Source organism: Nerophis ophidion, linkage group LG11, assembly GCF_033978795.1.
Source record: "Nerophis ophidion isolate RoL-2023_Sa linkage group LG11, RoL_Noph_v1.0, whole genome shotgun sequence".
Taxonomy (NCBI): Eukaryota; Metazoa; Chordata; class Actinopteri; order Syngnathiformes; family Syngnathidae; genus Nerophis; species Nerophis ophidion.
The window spans coordinates 34677643-34691029 of NC_084621.1; the positions used below are offsets into that span (position 1 = coordinate 34677643).

Below are 13387 nucleotides of genomic sequence, written 5' to 3' on the forward strand. Positions count from 1 at the left end.
GATCATGTTTTCACCTTCACGCCATGTCTTGAGTAGTCCGTCTGCCTTCCTGGGATAACGACCCCGCGGTAAGCTGCGACCCCCCCATCTTGACAAAAACGTTTTTACTTTTGCTTAAAGACAAAGATGATAAAAACAGAAATTTAGGGTCACTACATTTCAACCCACTTGGCTCTGATAGGCTGATGATAGTGCAAAATGATAATACCGAATGAACGTTCAAAGTCTGGTTAATCATAGGACAAATGTGTATCCTTACAGTAAATTTTACTGTATTAATGACACAATTAAAACAAATATCACATTTCAGTAACCACACGCTGAGGCCCTCTACAAGAAGGGACAGAGCCGCCTCTATTTCCTCAGGAGGTTAGGATCCTTCAACGTCTGTACAAAGATGTTGAAGATGTTCTACGAGTCGGTGGTGGCGAGCGCTTTCTTGCACGCTGTGGCTTGCTGGGGCAGCGGGCTGAGAGTGAGGGACGTAAACAGACTGGACAAGCTGGTAGAGAAGGCCAGTAACATGGTGGGAGTGGTTGACTCTCTGGCGGTGGTGTCAGAGAGGAGAAGTCAAGCAAAACTCCTAGCCATTATGGACAACACCTCCCACCCACTACACTCGGACCTTGTGGAGAGAATGAGCACGTTCAGTGGAAGGGTCAGACTCCCAAAATGTAACACGGAACGACACAGGAGGTCCTTCATACCGACAGCCATCAGACTGTCCTTCTTGACTGCACTTAAATGTAGAATATATTTATATTATTCATATATTATATATATAATATATGTCATATATTATTTATTATTATTATTGTTTATTGTGAGCGAACTGTGGTGCTGAATTTCCCCCAGGGACCAATAAAGTACTTTCTATTCTATTCTATTCTGTTCTATTCTATTCTATTCTATTCTATTCTAATTTCAGTAAATAACTTAAATTTGGAACACAGCATCATCGTTTTCACAGCTTTTTTGTTTTTAGAGGTAGAGAGTGTTTTATTGTAGAGTTCTTAAAAAAATTCAAGGCACAAAAGACAGGTCAGGTACTGAGAAACTTACATTTATGAATATAAAACTTAGCCAATCGAGTAATTATACAATTTCTTCGACCAGTACGTCGACATCCCGTGACGTCATGACGTTCCTACCTGTTCAATGACATTGCGGAAATCTGAGGTTTGGGGCGGTTTAGTTTGTGACTACTTCCTGTTTCCATTCGGCTCACGTCCGTCTTCCTCAATACAGCAGCAAGTATGCTGCCCCCCAGCTGAAGTTAACTTTGTTTTCAAACTTGTGTGTCCACCATGGGAGACATGGACACTACTGGGGCCTTCATTCGCAAGAAAAGGGCTACTTTCGCGGCGGGGCGAGGCGGAGCGAGTCTGCGGCCGATGAACGGGAAGAACACGGCGGCGTTTTACCGCTCGGTGGCCGCCGCTGACAGTAAGGCGGGCGGTGAGCGGCGGGAAGCCGATCCCTTGTTGGAAGCGGCCCGCTCTAAAACAAAGAGTGACAAAAAGAAACGCAGCAACGACATAAATGACAGATTTTGGTGAGATAATTACCTGAAAGTTGTTTTTTTGTCATACGCTTCTTGTGTTAGCTTCTTGGCTCTTTTTCTACGATCACCAACCTTCACTTAATATGCTCTCACATTGGTTCTCAAATGGGGGTACGCGTACCCCTGTTGGTACATGAAGGTATGCCAAGGGGTACGTGAGATTTTTTAAATCTATTCTAAAAATAGCAAAAATGCAAATACCCTTTATAAATATATTTATTGAATAATACTTCAACAAAATATGACTAAGTTCATAAACTGTGAAAGAAAAAAATACAATATTCAGTGTTGACAGCTAGATTTCTTGTGGACATGTTCCATAAATATTGATGTAAAAGATTTATTTTTTTGTGAAGAAATGTTTAGAATGAAGTTCATGAATCCAGATGGATCTCTATTACAATCCCCAAAGAGGGCACTTTAGGTTGATGATTACTTCTATGTGTAGAAATCTTTATTTATAATTGAATCACTTGTTTATTGTATAACAAGTTTTTAGTTATTTATATATATATATATATATATATATATATATATATATATATATATATATATATATATATATATATATTCCAAATAGTTCAAGAAAGACCACTACCAATGAGCAATATTTTGCACTGTTATTCAATTTAATAAATCAGAAACTGATGACATAGTGAAGTGAATTATATTTATACAGCGCTTTTCTCTTAGTGACTCAAAGCGCTTTACATAGTGAAACCCAATATCTAAGTTACATTTAAACCAGTGTGGGTGGCACTGGGAGCACGTGGGTAAAGTATCTTGCCCAAGGACACAACGGCTGTGACTAGGATGGCGGAAGCGGGAATCGAACCTGCAACCCTCAAGTTGCTGGCACGGCCACTCTACCAACCGAGCTATACCGCCCCAGTGCTGTATTTCACTTATTTATCTCTTTTTTTCCCCAACCAAACATGCTTTGCTCTGATTAGGGGGTACTTGAATTAAAAACATGTTCACAGGGGGTACATCACTGAAAAAAGGTTGAGAACCACTGTGCTATGGGATAATAAACTACTGGGACTAAAGCATGTCTACAATGTTGAATTGACATACTGTATAACGTGCATTTTATTGGAATTTAAAATGAACTAATGTATACAGTCGTAGTCAAAAGTTTACATAAACTTGTGGAGGACATAATGTAATGTCTGTCTTTAGTTTCCAGTAATTTCTACAACTCTTAATTGTTTGTGATAGAGTGATTGGCACACATACTTGTTGGTCACAAAAAAACATTTATGAAGTTCAGTTTTTTAATGAATTTATCATGGGTCTACTGAAAATGTGACCAAATCTGCTGGGTCAAGAGTATACATACAGCAATGTTAATATTTGGTTACATGTCCCTTGGCAAGTTTCACTCCAATCGCCATCCACAAGCTTCTGGTTGAATTTTGACCACTCCTCTTGACAAAATTGGTGCAGTTCAGCTGAATGTGTTGGTTTTCTGACATGGACTTGTTTCTTCAGCATTGTCCACATGTTTAAAGGCCTACTGAAACCCACTAATACCGACCACGCAGTCTGATAGTTTATATATATCAATGATGAAATATTAACACTGCAACACATGTCAATACGGCAGGTTTAGTTGACTAAATTACCATTTTAAATTTTCCGCTGAGTTTCCTGTTGAAAACCTTGCGGAATGATGACGCGTATGATGACGCGTGTTTGTGACGTTATTGGTTGGAGGGGACATTTTAGCCCAGCACCACTTATGGCTAAAAGTCGTCTCTTTTCATCGCGCAATTACACAGTATTTTGGACATCTGTGTTGCTGAATATTTTGCAATTTGTTAAATTAATAATGAAGAAGTCTAAGTATAAAGATGGAGGTGGGAAGCTTTTAGCCTTTAGCCACACAAACACACAGTGTTTCCTTGTTTAAAATTCCCGGAGGTGAAGCTTTACTATGGATCAGAGCGGGTAATCGAACATGGATCCCGACTACATGTCAACCGGCAGTTTTCGGTGAGAAAATTGTGGTAACAAGTGGCCGTTTACCGGAGATCAGCGGAGCTTCTGTCCTGCTGCAGCTTCTTCGTGACTTCCCTCAACACTTCCCTCAACACACCCGTCAACACACCCGTGGCCACACCCCTCCGACTATCAGATACTATTTAACTCGCAAAAACACTAGCAACACAATAGGCTGATAAGGGATTTCCCAGAATTATCGTAGTAAATGTGAATCGCTCTTACTGCAATCGAAATGTCCTCATCCACAAATCTTTCATCCTCGCTCAAATTAATGGGGAAATTGTCGCTTTCTCGGTCCTAATAGCTCTCGCTGCAGGATGTTTACATTATAAACAATGTGAGGAGCCCTACAACCAGTGACGTCACGCGCACATCGTCTGCTACTTCCGGTAAAGGCAAGGCTTTTTTATTAGCGACCAAAAGTTGCAAACTTTATCGTCGATGTTCTCTACTAAATCCTTTCAGCAAAAATATGGCAATATCGCGAAATGATCAAGTATGACACATAGAATGGACCTGCTATCCTCGTTTAAATAAGAAAATCTCATTTCAGTAGGCCTTTAAGTCAGTACTTTAAGCCATTCTAAAATCTTAGTTTTAGCCTGATTTAGCCGTTCCTTTACCATTTTTGATGTGTGTTTGGGGTCATTGTCCTGTTGGAACACCCCACTGTGCCCAAAACCCAACCTCCGGGCTGATGGTTTTAGGTTTACCTGAAGAATTTGGAGGTAATCCTTCTTTTTCATTGTCCCATTTAAAGCACCAGTTCCATTGGCAGCAAAACAGGACCAGAGCATAATACTACCACCACCATGCCTGACGGTAGGTCTGGTGTTCCTGGAAATAAAAGCCTCGCCTTTTCTCCTCCAAACATATTGCTGGGTATTGTGGCCAATTTTGGTTACATCTGACCACATAACTTTCCTCCAGAAGGTCTTATCTTTGTCCATGTGATGTCAGATGAAACAAAAATTTAGCTGTTTGGCCAGCAATATGTTTCTAGCTGAGATAGGCGCCAGCGCCCCCCGCGACCCCAAAAGGGAATAAGCGGTAGAAATGGATGGATGGATGGAAGAGAAAAGGTGAGGCCTTTTATCCCAGGAACACCATTCCCACCGTCAAGCATGGTGGTGGTAGTATTATGCTCTGGGACTGTTTTGCTGCTAATGGAACAGGTGCTTCAAAAGGGACAATGAAAAAGGAGAATTGCCTCCAAATTCTTCAGGACAATCTAAAATCCACAGCCCGTAGGTTGGGTCTTAGGCGCAGTTGGGTGTTCCAACAGGGCAATGACCCTAAACACATGCCAAAAGCGGTAAAGGAATGGTTAAATCAGGCTACAACTAAGGTTTTAAAATGGCTTTCCTAAAGTCATGACTTAAACGTGTGGACAATGCTTAAGAAACAAGTCCATGTCAGAAAAACAACTAATTTAGCTGAACTGCACCAATTTTGTCTAGATTTACAAAGAAAAAATGGTAATCATTCGATTACACTCATAAACTTGCATGCTTTAATGAAGCATAGTGATTATCATCCAAGTACCAAGCTTGTTTGGATACTTGTCATGTGGGGCGTCGCCTTCATTTAAAAAATGAGATGCAGCATTTTTTTAAAGGGGAAGTGCATTTTTTTGTAATGTTGCCTACTATCCCAATCCTTATGCTAGACAAAAAGAAGATGGGGCCACGGTATTGTGCTCTATTGTAGTTGTTGCATTTTTCTTTGTTTCTTGCATTGAACACAGTCTACCAAGTCACATTCCTTGTGTGTCAAACATACTTGGCCAGTCAATCTGATACTGATATTATTTTATTTTTGTAATGCATTGTAACTCGTAAATAACGCTAGCAAAAGTCAGCTAATAGGTAATGGGATTTACTTTATCCCACTTATAAAGATTTCTAAAAAACCCTCTAAAAACCCACATCAAAGTTGTATATTCATGATGAAAGGATGTATGTAATGTAGTAAAGCCCTTTCTTCGCTAGGATTATGTGTCATTCTATATCTAAATGGAATATAACAACATCCTAGCAGTCAGCGTCCTAGTGACAGCAGGTATTATACAAAAGTGATGTTTTAATATGTTTGTTGGCTTTCATGAAGTCTGCAGTGAGTATAAATCAGTGATGTTGTTGAAGGAAAAAGAAAAACATTGGGATGCGTTTTTTAAATAATGCACCACTCTATGTTAAAAATTAAACATAATATATAAATATTATGTTATTTTGAATGTGCCTGTTACTACATGTCATATATGCCTACAGTGTGTGTATAAAACCTTAATGGATATGTTTGGATGTATTTTAGAGTGCTTATAGGCAGAATAGAGCGACTCCAATAGGCTCCTTTGTAAGAAGACTTTTGATCGCAGAAAATAACTGAGAAGCACTGGTCTAATACATCACTAAGGTGAAATGAGCTCTTCTTTCGTCTTAGCATGAGGGCAGGTATTCTGATACTTTGTTAAATGTCACATAAATTGCCCAGTTATGGATCAATTAACATTTTCTAAGCCATTTGTGATTGTCAAACATTTCTTAACTGCAGTGGCTTGTCGTGTGCTGGCGCGGCAGAAGTAAACACAATATCCATGGTCAGTCCAGCCTTGCACACAAACAAACACTGTTAAGTTGTGACTATGCATTGCATTTAGAGTCAGAGCAACTGTCTCACTGTTTGTGATCATTTAACCGACATACAGTGCTGTAGCTTACAATATGAGCCACAACTTGTTAAAATTAATTCAACTTTACCCAACTCAGCAAAAAATAAGGGGGTGGGGGATAAACATGACAGGTAGTCAAAGTGCGCACCCCACGTTTGCTACGCTCATCCATGTATGCATGTACGTAACATCAACTTGGCCCTGTTTACACAGCACACCATATCAGATTTGTTTGCTCTCAAGTGACACAGATTTGATTTTTTTGGGGAAGTTTAAACGCTCCAAAGTGCTTAGAATCTGATCTTTTGGCATCAGATTCAGGCCACATTAGGAAGTAGTCCCTAATCCAATTGTAATCTGATCTTTTCAAATGGGACTGCAGTCTAAACGCAATGTGACCTGAATCTGATTTTTTCGTCAGCTTTGGGGAAGCTACGTCATTCGTGTGCGCCGGAAAGACTCGGTCACCAGCGGAAATTGTTATTTTATCACATCCGGTTTTGGGATTGTTTTCGAGACAACCTAGTTTTTGGTGCATCTCTTGTCAACAGTGCGCAAAATATAGGCTGTATGTAATAAATTCTTATATTTTGGTTCCGATGAAATAGTGATTGTTGAAGGGCCGTAGTCGACACTGTGGCACATTTGCTTACATGTGAGTTGAAAAATAAAGCGCCCGTCGATCCACGCTGATGTCCGTGTCTCCTCTAGTTAACAGCCATAAAAAGTTTACAGCCATCCCGAATATATATTACACTATAAACATCCATTCATACATTATATTACTTTTATTTACTTTCACGTAAAACACTAATATTTAAGGTGTTGCGACTTTTATTTTATTTTGTAGTTGTAGTGACTTCCACCGGGTCAACTTCCGGGTCGAATATTTCCCCCAAAAATTTGAAATGTGGACTCGTCAGACCACAGAACACTTTTCCACTTTGCATCAGTCCATCTTAGATGATCTCGGGTCCAGAAAGCCGGCGGCGTGATATCCTTTAGAGATTGATGTCCGTTTTTGATACAGTGCCGTCTGAGGGATCGAAAGTCACAGTCATTCAATGTTGGTTTCCGGCCATGCCGCTTACGTGGAGTGATTTCCCTAGATTCTCTGAACCTTTTGATGACATTATGGACCGTAGATGTTGAAATCCCTAAATTTCTTGCAATTCCACTTTGAGAAACTTTGTTCTTAAACTGTTTGACTATTTGCTCACGCAGTTGTGGACGAGACTGAGCATTTTTCGGGAAGCTGTTTTTATACCCAATCATGGCACCCACCTGTTCGCAATTAGCCTGCACACCGGTGGGATGTTCCAAATAAGTGTTTGATGAGCATTCCTCAACATTATCATAATTTATTGCTACCTTTCCCAACTTCTTTGTCACGTGTTGCTGGCATCAAATTCTAAAGTTATCGATTATTTGCACAAAAAAAAAAGTTTGTCAGTTTGAACATCAAATATGTTGTCTTTGTAGCATATTCAACTGAATATGGGTTGAAAAAGATTTGCGAATCATTGTATTCCGTTTATATTTACATCTAACACAATTTCCCAACTCATATGGAAACGTGGTTTGTAGTAAAACCTTAAAGTCACATCTTAAGTGCACAGGAAGCCAGTGCAGGTGAGCCAGTATAGATGTAGTATGATCAAACTTTCTTGTTCTTGTCAAAAGTCTCGCAGCCACATTTTGTACCAACTGTAATCTGTTAATGCTAAACATAGGGAGACCTGAAAATAATACGTTGCAGTAATCGAGACGAGACGTAACGAATGCATGAATAATGATTTTAGAGTCGCTAGTGGACAAAATGGAACAAATTTTAGAGATATTACGGCGATGAAATAAGGTTGTTTTAGTAACACTCTAAATGTGTGACTTAAACGAGAGAGTTGGGTCGAAGAGAATTCTGAGATTCTTTACCGAGTCGCCTTGTGTAATTGTTTGGTTGTCAAATATTAAGGTGGTATTATTAAATATGTGTCGGTGTCCAGCAGGACCGATAATCAGCATTTCCGTTTTCTTAGCGTTGAGTTGCAGAAAGTTAGCGGACATCCATTGTTTAATCTCATTAAGACACGCCTCCAGTTGACTACAATCTGGCGTGTTTTCCAGCTTTAGGGGCATGTAGAGTTGGGTGTCATCCGCATAACAGTGAAAGCTAACACCGTATTTGCTTTTGATGTCACCTAGCGGCAACAATTTACTTATCGTAAATTAACATTCAACAAAGCAGCAAAGTGCTTTTCTGTGGGTTCTCTAATGGTAATCTGGCTTCCTCCCACTGTCTAAAAACATAGATGTTAGATTACGTGTTTATTTCTTTATCAATGATACCTACTGAAGTATTGGCACCAGCACCAACTCGATCTGACCAATGTAAGTCTATTAGGATTAACTACTCAGATGAGAGGCAAAACGTCTTCTAAAAAAAACATAATGTCCAGTTCCGATCGATTGAATGCCCTGAGATTACAATGACCTGGGTGAATGAGAACATTCACAGACATGTCAGTCTATTTGTGTCCTGCCATTTACTGGCAACCAATCCAGGGTGTACTTAGGATGCCAGGGCCCTCACTGAAGTCAACTTGGATAAGCTTCAGCACATTCTTGACTGAAAATGTTTTAACATAAATTTAGTGAAACAGCACTTTAACTGACCACTCATATATTTGTATCTCTTTTTTTTCTATGATCAACCCCCCCAAGCTGTCACAAGCCTCAGGAGTCCCTGCTGAGTTCATCCAGTGGTTTCAGTAACTACAGGGGGATTCTTAACTGGTGTGTAGTGATGTTGGTAAGGTAACACTTATAAGCAATAACACAATCAATTATAAGGACATTTGATATAAAGTCATTTTAAGCATCATCCATAATCTGTAGCTGTAGAGGTATGCAACATACTGTTTATAAATAGATAAGGCATTGCCAACAAGGAATAACTTCATTAGACAAGATGGTGGTCTATATAAACAACTGCACTCCATAAGTGATTTTACTAACCTTGTAAAGGCTAACAAATCTTCATCTATTCTTGCAAATATCCTCTACACAAGTGTAAAAGGCTTGGGGGCCAGGTCACACCCGCCACATTATTTCATATGGCCTGCAAAAATCTGGAAATAGTGTCCTTTAATAAAGTCATCTACCCCTCTTACTAAATGTATTTGTTGTTCCCATTTTGGAAGAAAATAATGCATGAACTCCATGCATTTGCTTATTTTTTTAACCTTAATAATAGGGGGTGTAACGGTACACAAAAATTTCGGTTATGTACGTACCCTGGTTTAGAGGTCACGTTTCGGTTCATTTTTGGTACAGTAAAAAAACAACAATTTGGTTATTTATTTACCAATTTTGTAAACAATGGCTTTATCCTTTTAACATTGGAAACACTATAATAATTCTGCCCACGTTAATCCACATTAAATTGCTTCAAGTTGTTGCTTTGATTAAATAAAATGACACAACTTTTCTTCTACATATAAAAAGTGCAACATTAAACAGTTTCAGGTCAACTCATCATGCTTGATTTATTACAGCATTTGGGAAGCCTGTAGTTGATTTTTATTATGTAAATGTTATATTTTTGTCAACATGTGATAGCAGGGACCCTGCCATTCAAAACTAGGCTGCTGCATTACTAATAAATAATGTAACTTGGTTGAAAAAATAGTACATTAGCAAAAGGAGAGACTATTCATCCCTGAACACCAAGGAGTTCAAGTGAAATAACAGACAGACAGGGCTTTGCTGCTCCTAACACACACACACACACACACACACACACACACACACACACACACACACACACACTTACTTGCTTATGGCAGTCCATCGATGTCGATGATGACGTTGCTCCAAACGAAGTATTGGATTGGTTATTGTTGTGCCTTTCGCCTGTGCATAGCCAGGTGGCTGCTCAGGCCTATGTGTGATCCACAGACTTTGTCACAGGAGGGGCAGGGGAAGGCAGCGGTGATGGTCGCTGGTGCTGTGGCACGTTGGTGTCTTTGTGCACGCCGCTGTGCTCTCCGCTCTGTGAACTTCTCCTGAAGATGAGTGATTCCCTGGTGGCAGGTAGAGCTCCAAGTCTGGCGGTCAGCAGCCAGGGACTCCAGTGCTGGTGGTTTGATGTCACACTTTTTCAGAAGAGTTTTAATGTGGTCCTTGTACCGTTTTTTCTGACCCCCGGCAGACCTTTGACGGACTGAAAGCTGGCCATACAATATTTGACGGGGTAGGCGGTGGGCTGGCATACGGATCACATGTCCGACCCATCTTAGGTGTTTTTGGCCAAGGAGTGCTGTGATGCTGGGTGTGTTGGGTCAGTCATAAATTTCAGTGTAGGGCACCCTGTCTTCCCAGGTCAGACCTAGGATCCTTTGGAGGCAGCGGATGTGGAAGGCCTCGAGACTCTGGATGTGCCTCTGGTAGGGTGTCCAGGTTTCGGAACTATAGAGCAGCGTGGAGAGGCAGACTGCCTTATACACGGCTGTCTTGGTGGAGATGGTTAGATTCCTGTTCAGGAAAACCCTGGACCGTGGCCTTCCAAAGGCAGCAGAGGCCAGGCCAATACGGGCCTGGACGTCATCGTCATTGGTGCAGGTTGGCGACAGGGTGCTATCGAGGTAGGTGAAGTGGGGGACGGTGGCTAATGGGTGCCCGTCAAGGGTGAAGATTGGCGTGTTTGGCTGGGGAGTAAACTCCTGCACGAGTATTTGTGTTTTCTTGGTGTTTATCTGAAGACCAATGGCACTGTAGATGGAGGCTACCACATTCAGTGCGCACTGGAGAGACTCTGGTGAGTGTGCAAGTACAGCGCAGTCATCTGTATACTGTAGTTCCAGAATAAGCTGGGTGGTGAGTTTAGTGCTGACTTGGAGGATGTTAAAAAGGTTACCATCCAGCCGGTATTGTATCTGAATCCCCTCTGTGGGGTCCAGGTGTTTATGAACATGTTGAATATGGTTGGGGCAAGGACACACCCTTGCTTGACCCCCACATCCACACTGAAAAATGGGAATTGTTGGCCGCCGTTGCTCACACAGGCCTGCATGCCATCATGTAGCTGTCGCAGTAGGTTGCAGAACTTTGCTGGTACACCTAGTTTTCCAAGTATTTCCCACAGCAAGTCCCGGTTTACTGTATCGAATGCCTTGGACAGGTCAATGAATGCCATGTACAAGTCTTTGCGGTGTTCTCTGCATTTTTCCTGTACCTGTCTGGCAACAAAGATCATGTCTGCAGTGCTCCGATCACGTCTAAAGCCGCATTGAGATTCGGGCAGGATGTTTTCGGTTACATGAGTTGCTACTCGATGTAACATGATCCTTGCTAGTACCTTCCCAGCTGCGGATTTTAGGGAGATACCTCTGCTGTTGCCGCAGTCTGCTTTGTTGCCTTTGCGCTTATAGATCGTTATGATGTTAGCATCCTTCCAATCTTGCGGGATGACTTCAGACGACCAGGTGGCAGTGATCAGCTGGTGCATTCTGCGGTGCAGGTGATATCCACCGTGCTTCAAGATTTCTCCCGGGATCTTGTCAAGGCCTGGGCTCTTGTTGTTTTTTAGACCCTTAATGGCCTTGAGTACCTCTGAGAAGCTTGGAGAGGAGTCCAGCGAGTCTACAGGGGATAGGCATGGGAGGTCAGAGAGTATGTCTGTCTGTACAGGGTTTGTGGTGTTCAGCAGTACCCTGAAATGCTCAGCCCATCTGTCCAGGATCTGTTGTTTGTCCTTGTAGAGAGTGGTGCCGTCAGCTGATCTAACTGGGGTGATGTTCTTCCTCTGTGGGCCATAGATGGACTTGATGGAGTCGTAGAAGGCATGCGAGTTGTTGGTGTCTGTGTGATGTTGTATTTCGCGGGCCTTCTGTGTCCACCAGTCATTCTCCATGGCTCTGAGGGTGCGCTGGGTTTCACTTCTGAGGCGGATGAGCTGAGCCTTCAGGACGGTGGATTGAGGGTTTGATATGTGAGCTGCAAGGGCCTTGTGTTTTGCCTGAAGCAGGTCATAGATTCCTGGCGCACTATTGTCAAACCAGTCTTGATGTCGCCTTCTGGTGTACCCTATAGACTCCACGGCCGCCTGGTGGAGGGCAGTGCGTAGGGTGCTTCAGGTAGTTCCAATGTCCAGCTCTGGTGGCACTTCAGGAATCTTGAACAGCTGATCTGCTACCTTTTTCCTGAGCAGGTTGACGCAGTGCTTGGACTTCAGTGCATCGCAGTTGAGCCTCTTGGAAGGTGGTGTTTTTCTCTGTTGAGGACGTATTTCTAAGTCAATTTTTGTTCTGATCAGGCGGTGGTCAGTCCAACAGTCAGCTCCACGCATGGCCCTAGTGATGCGCACCTCCTTCCTGTCCATGTGGCGGGTGATGATGTAATCTAGGAGATGCCAGTGTTTAGAGCGAGGGTGTTGCCAGGATGTTTTGTAATTGTTTTTCAGTTGGAACAAGGTGTTTGTGATGACCAGTTGATGCTCAAAACATAGTGAGAAGACGGAGACCATTGTTATTAAGCTTGCCAACACCGTGCCGACCCATCACTTCCCTCCACAGTACACTGTCCGAGCCCACTCTTGCGTTAAAATCTCCTAGAAGGCTGAGCTTGTCAGTGAGTGGTGTTTTGCTGATCACGGAGTGCAGGGAGGCATAGAACTCTTCCTTACATTGAGGGTCGGCAATCAGTGTTGGGGCATAGGCGCCGATGAGGGTGCAGCAACGGTTATTGGTGAGGGGAATCCTCCAGGTCATCAACCTTTCGCTAATGCCAACTGGAGATTCGGGAAGCTTCTGAAGTAGGGAGGTCCGCACAGCGAAGCCTACACCATGGAGGCGACGGGAGCCTTCCGGAAGCCCTTTCCAGAAGAAAGTGTATCCTTCTCCCACCTCGGCTATGGAGTCCTCCCCATGGAAGCGGGTCTCGCTGAGGGCCGCAATGTGGATGTTATACCTCTACAGTTTGTGCGCCACTAACGCTGTTCTTCTGCGGGGACGAGATGAATCCTCACGCACATCCAAAAGCGTACGGACGTTCCAAGTCTCTAGTGTGAGTGTCAGTCGGGTTTTATTCTTGTGTTTTCGACCGCATGGGGGGATGACCAGGCAGCTGCGGTAGGCTGCCCGGGAGTG

The 13387-nt window shown here is 42.4% G+C and overlaps 1 protein-coding gene across 2 annotated transcripts in view; it reads left to right on the forward strand.

Moving 5' to 3' along the window:
- The first annotated feature begins 1193 nt into the window (after positions 1–1193).
- LOC133561974 (diacylglycerol O-acyltransferase 1-like) overlaps positions 1194–13387 on the forward strand; it is a 70808-nt gene continuing 58614 nt past the window's right edge. Inside the window, exons 1-2 of one of the 2 annotated variants that reach the window (XM_061915727.1) lie at positions 1194–1555; positions 8964–9051. In XM_061915727.1, the coding sequence (XP_061771711.1) occupies positions 1308–1555; positions 8964–9051 (336 nt within the window). In that variant the 5' untranslated portion in view covers positions 1194–1307. The remainder of the gene's footprint in view (positions 1556–8963; positions 9052–13387) is intronic. The other variant, XM_061915726.1, reaches the window with a different exon arrangement.